The sequence below is a fragment of the Halyomorpha halys genome, unplaced genomic scaffold (genome assembly GCF_000696795.3).
Source record: "Halyomorpha halys isolate HHAL.00 unplaced genomic scaffold, Hhal_1.1 Scaffold871.1, whole genome shotgun sequence".
Classification (NCBI taxonomy): Eukaryota; Metazoa; Arthropoda; class Insecta; order Hemiptera; family Pentatomidae; genus Halyomorpha; species Halyomorpha halys.
In genome coordinates this window covers 296087-303387 of record NW_027114389.1, presented here as the reverse complement: position 1 = coordinate 303387, position 7301 = coordinate 296087, and the positions used below count along the sequence as shown (strand labels likewise).

The 7301-nt window shown below is 29.4% G+C and overlaps 2 protein-coding genes across 5 annotated transcripts in view; one reads left to right on the top strand and one right to left on the bottom strand.

Moving 5' to 3' along the window:
- Window positions 1-2117, top strand: part of boca (LDLR chaperone boca) — a 14264-nt gene extending 12147 nt beyond the window's left edge. Inside the window, exon 6 of the mRNA XM_014430266.3 lies at window positions 1739-2117. The gene's annotated coding sequence lies outside the window, so the exon portion shown is untranslated. The remainder of the gene's footprint in view (window positions 1-1738) is intronic.
- The window catches only part of LOC106686765 (UDP-glycosyltransferase UGT5), an 18255-nt gene extending 11099 nt beyond the window's left edge, over window positions 1-7156 (bottom strand). For 2 of the 4 annotated variants that reach the window (XM_067051581.1, XM_014430263.3), the window contains exons 1-4: window positions 5794-7156; window positions 5506-5725; window positions 2422-2635; window positions 506-653 (exon numbers count right to left, since the gene is read on the bottom strand). In XM_067051581.1, the coding sequence (XP_066907682.1) occupies window positions 506-653; window positions 2422-2635; window positions 5506-5725; window positions 5794-6603 (1392 nt within the window). In that variant the 5' untranslated portion in view covers window positions 6604-7156. Of the gene's footprint in view, window positions 1-31; window positions 654-2421; window positions 2636-5505; window positions 5726-5793 lie in introns of those variants that run through there. The other 2 variants (XM_014430262.3, XM_014430261.3) reach the window with 2 other exon arrangements.
- Between the last annotated feature and the right edge of the window lie 145 nt (window positions 7157-7301).

Here is a 7301-nt window from a genome sequence, read left to right as displayed (position 1 = left end):
AATAATAAATAAATAAATACAATAATAAAAAAATTAATCTTGAAGTAAAATAATATCTTAAACACAATCATTCCTATTTATAATATTTATATTCAACCTGGAGAACTCTGAAAATCGAGGTTTTCCCCCAACTAAGGAGAAAAGGGCAGGACTCCGGAAGATCCTGGTGCGTCTCTCTCAACTGCCTCACTGGTATTAAAAACCAACGGAAAATGAGTGGGGGTGCTATGGCAAGATCGATAAATTAATCTTTTTGAGACTACAATGGCCTTATTGTGTACTAAAACAAAAGTACAAAACATGGTATTTCTTTAAAGAAGAATATAATTAAGTATAGGATAAATATTCTTTAATCTAACAACATAGTTTAAACATTTCTAAAACTGTAATTACATTATTTTTGTTCTCTCTTTTTCTGATAACATGCTCGCGAAACGAGATGTGAATAATAATTTCAACAAAAAATCAGAATGAGGATAACAATGATGATCGTTGGTATTATTACCAGTTCTTCCAGGAGTGGTAGCGACTGAACGAAGTGTTTTGTACCTTTGTGCCTTATCACGTACTCTACCCAATAAGCTGCTCTTGTAAGAGGATCTTCAGGACGGTCACGATAAAGTTCTGAAAGCTCCAATGCTCTCTCCTTATACCTGAAACATTAAAGCATTTGTTCTGGCTATTTAATAATAATAAACTCGTTTGATATTTCTTTTTATGTTTCTAATACAATCTTATGTAAAAAATGTATATGCAGGTGGCATAGTAATATCTGGGAAAAATTGGAGAAATCCTTGGCAAAAGTCCTTTGTTTTACATCTTTTTCTATCACAACAGCTGTGATCAAGACCTACATTATAGGTTGAAATGTCGGCAATCAATAAATAGTTGAAAATTATTATTAATGATGAGTTTATAGTTGACCATAGAAATATATGTGAGAAGACGGTTGGTGGAGCGATCAGTAAAGAACACAAATATCACTAGAGAAGGGAGGTATGAGAGAATGAAATAAGGAGAATAGTATATTGGTATATTGAATGAATAGGTAAATTTTAACATGACAGTGCGAGGAGAAGGAGGAAAACAAATATATATAAGAAAAAATAAAATATAATTGTTAAAAAGGAAAAAAAAAGTTTAAATATATTGTATTAAGTTTATTTATGATTATTGTTTGAAAAAAAGGAAAAGGTAGAAAACGTTCTCTCTGAAGGAGATGGTCTGGACAGGAATCAATAAACGTGTAAAAAAAAAAATTATTTATTTTCTGCTGTCTTTTTGACCTATATTGTAGGTCTTCGATAGTGCTATTAAGTAAACAGAGACTCCTTAATTGACCAATCATTGGTCTTGATGTTTATTATCAATAACCGATCATTAGTGTTGATGTTTATTACCAATAACTGATCATTGGTCTCAATGTTTATTACTAATGACCGACCGATCATTGGTCTTGGTATTTATAACCAATGACTGATCATTGGTATTGACGCTTATTACAAATCATTTGATTGGTCATTTGAGGGGTCTCTGTTTACACTCCGACCTGATAGCTCTGATAATGACCTTCAGTATTGGTCGAAACATTGGTAGAAAATAAATAAATAGTTATTACTAATTTTCCTCCTTTATTGATCGCTGCCGAGACCATCTCCTTTAAATTAACTTATAATCAATCTATATATTTATAATTTTATTATACCTCTTAAAATCAATTTTATTCTTTGTTTTTAAGGTAAGTTAACGAAGGACTGAAAACTTACTGAGACTATGAGAAACCATTCCAGGAAAACAGCTGAAGAAGACTGTGTGAATGATATGAGTGAGTTTTGTTATTTATATTTGTATCAGTTCATTTTAAAGGAATTCTCTCTTATATTGACCTAATTTCAAATTTTGTAAATATTACAAAAATAAAATTCTGTATTTATTAAATGGTACAAACTTTGATTAAATGTTTTTTTTTTTTTTAATCAATGAATCAGTAAATAAAATTAAAAGAACATTATAAAAAAAAAAAAAAAATGATCTGAATTCAGAAAAATCATTGTCAATTTGTGTTGTACATAATATATAAATGTGATTATATCAATAAATTGTATTTTTGTTATAAATATGTATTTTTTTCTTTCACAATTATATAATTAACTTTTTATGTCCAACTCATAAGTTTAAAGTTTTCATTGAGAAGCCTCATGGCACTCAAATGTGTTGATGTTATATGGAAACCTAGCACTAACATAGAACAGTGATAATAATCAAAATGAAAGTTTCTTTCACATCAACATCTTAATAAAAACAATTTATTGAAGAAGTTTCACTTAAAAAATTATGAAGTATGGTTTGAAATAAGATAATTTTATCATTTTAAGAATTATATAATATTTCAGTATTGAGAAATATAAAATTCTGTCTTACTTGGGATCTTCAATCATTGTCGTTATCGCTTCAGTAAGAGAAGTTTCAGTCAAATCCTTTAGAGACATAGCCATCCCTGCTTCCCCGATGGACGCTATATTGTGTCCCATATCCCCGAACTGTGGTAGTCCAAGGATCGGTACACCACAGTAAATGGCTTCTGATGTACCCAACAAACCTCCATGGTAAATGAACAGTTTCACATTTCTATGAGCTAAAACAGACAGTGCAATTTTTAAACAATATAATCTAAATATTTATTCATTCTATGCATTATATTTTATTAAATATTGTAAATATGTGTTTATTATCAAATTCTTTTATTTTATTTAAAAAAATACGTTGTTAAAATTATCTACTATGTGTTGTGGGTTGGTAAGTTGCTGATTATATTCTTCTAAGTTAAAATAATATTCAGAGATAATGTTTCTTATTAATGCCTAGAATCGTAATATTCATGATTGTGAGTTCTGGAACACTTCTTATTTTTAAAAAAAATGAAATGATTCAGTGCCATGTGTCTAAAGACTTTGTGCTTTTAGATTCTGACTGCTAAATATACATTAGTTTTAATTAAGTCATTCAACAGTTGAAGAAAATAAGTGGCTTAAAAATTATTTTGGTCTGAAAAAAATTATTAATAAAAATTTATAAAAGACAGCTACACTCTAAGCTGTTTCTGGACGAACCCTGTAGGGGCCGAAGTGAAACATTGCTTCAGCCAGACAGGAGTTCTTCAAGAAAAATTACCGAGATCGACACAGGTCACTGTAGACTTATTAGCATATGTTTAATCTCAAGCATAGGGATCTGTACTTTGTGAATATTATCTCAACTTAAAAAAAACAGAATCAGCAACATTGTATCTACCCATAACACCTAGTAGATAATTTTGATTATATATTTTTTCATTAAAATAAAAAAAGTTGATTAACACATATTTTTATTGCAATATTAGTTAAAATTATTGTGTAATAATAGTGTTAGGTTCATCAGTAATTAAAAGTTTTTAAATTTAATGGAAAAGTGACAAAATAGATTAATTAATGACCTGGAGAGAATTTAAGATTGCCCTTGAGGATGGCCAAATAGGCAAAAATATTGGACATTTAAAGAAATAATAAAGATTGTTTGAGACTTAACTTGGATACACATTATTTTATTTAAATAATATAAAAAAAAGTGAGATTTAAATTTTTAACCAATTACATATTTTTCTGTAACTTATATAGTTAATTGAAAATAATTGTTTTCATCGCCGTTAAGATGAGCTAGGCTGTATTTTACCTATTAAAAAAAAAACGTGGAGTTTATGTACTTAAACTTTCACTTTTTTATTCTAGTTATAATATGTAGGTGACATGTTTGGTAAGTTGTCCTTGCTATCCTTGTCAGAATTGATAACGGTCTTAAATCTAATAAACAAATTTACCGTAGTTCTATTATGTTATTTTATGAATATATGAATGATTAACCGTATTTTTCAAAGTATGAAGGAGATGGTTGGGGATGCGGTCAAAGAGAACAAAAAAGTTAACAACTATTTATTTGACGATGTTTCGCACCACTTTGTAGATCTTTGTCAGGTCCATAAAAATATTTTCACATTGTAGGATAATTAGATACAAAAAAGTAAACTAAGGTAGGGATAAAAATTTTTATATCAACGTTTCTATTTTTACATCTGTAAATTTTAAACCTAATAGTTTACATAATTTTTTTTTTAGATATAAACTATCGTTGTTTATTTTATACTATAACCTTTTTTTTTCACTTTCATTTACATATTTTTAACCCTACCTTAGTGCACTTTTTTTTTTATCTTATTATCGTAAAATGTCAAAATCTTTTTAGTTGTTTTTGTATCTTTTTAGTCCTGATGAAGCTCTACAAAGTGGAGCGAAACCTTGGAAAATAAATAGTTGTTAATTATTTTGTGTTCACTTTGGCCGCACCCACGACCATCTCCTTCATATATTATGTTTTTTGTTTAAAATAAATTTTATCAATAAGTTAATATCTGGCTCTATCTCGGAAAATTGTTTAATATTGATACATTAAGAAAAGGAGTATAATTACCAGTTAATTAGTTTTTTATTTATCTCTTTTAGTTAATTATCAAAATTATTATAATAAAGACTTGGAAGATTTGGAAGTTTTTAGATTGAAACATGTTATTTGTGTTTACAAATGAAATTTTTCTTTTTGATATTCTATCAAATAACAAATATTTGTTTGATTTAAATGTTTAAAAATGTTGTATGCGAGCCCTTATCCATTATCAAGCTAGGACATAAATCAGCTTGTTTTTAGATAGCACGGAACTGAGACCATGTTAAAAAAAAAATAATTTTAATTTTTTTTTTCTAGACAGGTTTTCTTAAATTATTTTATACATCCCAGTTTATTACTATTTTTTAAATTCAATTGTTGAGTTCTATAATTTAAATCTATTGTTGAAAAGTACTGACAAAAATGATACATTTAAAAGAATTAAAAACAAGAATTAATATATAATCTTCTCAACTTCTTTATACTGGTTTTTATTGTTTAAATAAATTAATTAGTCTCCAAGTTGAATCTCAAAACATTCTTTATTATTTATTTAAAAGCACAATGTTCTCGCCAATTCAATCATCCTCATGGACAATCTTAATTACATATTTACATCTCATATCCAATTATTTAAAAACTTTTTGCTGGGTATTCTGCCCAGAATCACCCCTTTTTTTCCTTCACTATTATCACTTTCTTTTCTTTTAAGAAAGTTTTAAAAGTTAAAAAAATGAATGGGTTAGTAATAAAATTGGGTGATTTGACTGAAATTAATGATTCATGCAGAATAGCTTGCGAAACGTTTAGAGTGTTTTGAGGCTTAACTTGGATATAAATTATTTTGTTTAAAAAAAAAGAAAAGAAATAGATTTAAATTTTTAACCAATCACATGTTTTTCTGTATCTTATATAGTTAATTGAAAATAATTGTCAGACTTAACTTGAATACTAATTAATTTATTTAATCAACAAGCATTAAATTTAATTAATTATTTTATCTAATTATTTCAAAACAATAGCCTGCCTTACCTAAAACATCTCTCTGAGGTAACCATTTCATAAATCTGATATTTGTAATATTAGGCGTAGTACCCGATTCCCATTTCCACAGTACATTTTGTTTCAAGTTAGAAAACGTTCTCAGAAACATGTCAAAAATTTCTTTTGGTAAGGTCTCTGCCCGGAACATGCTCCCCATGCTGAAAACTATCACTCCTTTCTCAGAATCGTTCAAAAATTGTTCCAAGCTCTAATGAAACATAAAAAATAAATACAAATAAAAAAAAAAATCATTCAATAGGACACAGTTTGACTTACGCTTTCAAGTGGTTTTGCCGGCTTGATGTGTATTCCTCCTACTTCGATAAGTCTATTCGAAAGTGTCATAGATGGATGAAGACTAGAATGAGTATTTGTTAAGATCAGACTAACTCTTGAAGCAAGTTCTTCCAGGGGAGGTATATCTCCGAAATATTTCCTAGCTATTTTTTCTGACTTCGGATTCATTACATACTTATAGTAGCATAGTGCAAATATCCAATCAAGTGTGTTTCGAGATATATCTAGCAAACTCATAGGATATGATCTATCGGAAAATACAATAGGTTTTACAGAGGGCCTTATAGGCAGGCCGATTCTGTGGTAGGCCCATGGCATCAAAGGGCAAGGGCTTATACTGATGTAGGGACAACGGAACTTATGAACGAAACCTAAGAACACATCACTGTTAAATATCTCAGTTAATATGAGGTCGAAAGACTCATTAGAATTTATCAAGTCATTCACTTCAGGTACTTCAAATATAGGAACGTAATCATCTATCTGCTCGTTTAGGAGTTTAAGATTGTCATAAAGCCCAAAGTTGTTCATATCAGACAAGGACATATTGGCATTCAAGCTCTTCACTTCTCCTACGAGGCTGATGTCTCTATATCTTGCTGTTGCATTTTTTTTAGGAAAATGACTTATGACTGTAAGATGGTGCCCTCTGGCATGCAGCTCGTCTAGTAGTGCTTCATACATGTTGAAGTGGCTGCGAGCACTGAATGGAAATATTGCCAAGATTCGAGCTGGTGAAACCATTTTTACTATTAATGCAATGTATAATGAAACAAGATTTATTTTCATAACAATCACACTAGGTAAATGGAATAAAACTCTTCTTTTACTATCATTTTTCTTGTTTTATAAAATAATATGCACCTCACTATGTTCTAGAACAAATTCAAAACTAAACTGATTAAAAAAGACTAGAGACACACATATCACTTGTTGAAGTCATCTCATTGATAAGATGTCCTAAATGATTTATCGTTGTTTATATAGGTCAGATTTTTATCACAACACTCACTTGAAGGAGGGAGAAAAGCAAAAGGAATTCCAATAAATAATTGATAAAACTTGTCTTCACGAGTATCTTAAAAAATAGACGAAAAAAACACGATTGTATTCACTGCAGTTGTGAAAACGCTCGTACGTCATCTTATATCGGTGGGGCACCAGAACGCCTCCAAGTTCCCCTCCCGAGACATCAGCTCCCGACGAACCCCGACAACGAATAACTCAGACCAAGGGCAACTGGCAACCTCCGCCTTGAATTGACGTCCAATGACGCTGTTTGCGAAAGCGAAATAGGTTACAAAGTAACGCGATAAAGAAATCTCAAAGGAAAAAAACAAGTTATTTTTTTGTCTAAATCAAGATATCCGACGTGCCATCAGGAACACATATAGATCAGAAAAACATAAACAATGACATCATATTTACAATTGATTATTCATAATTTACAATCGATTATTACATTTATATTATATTTTGTTATATAT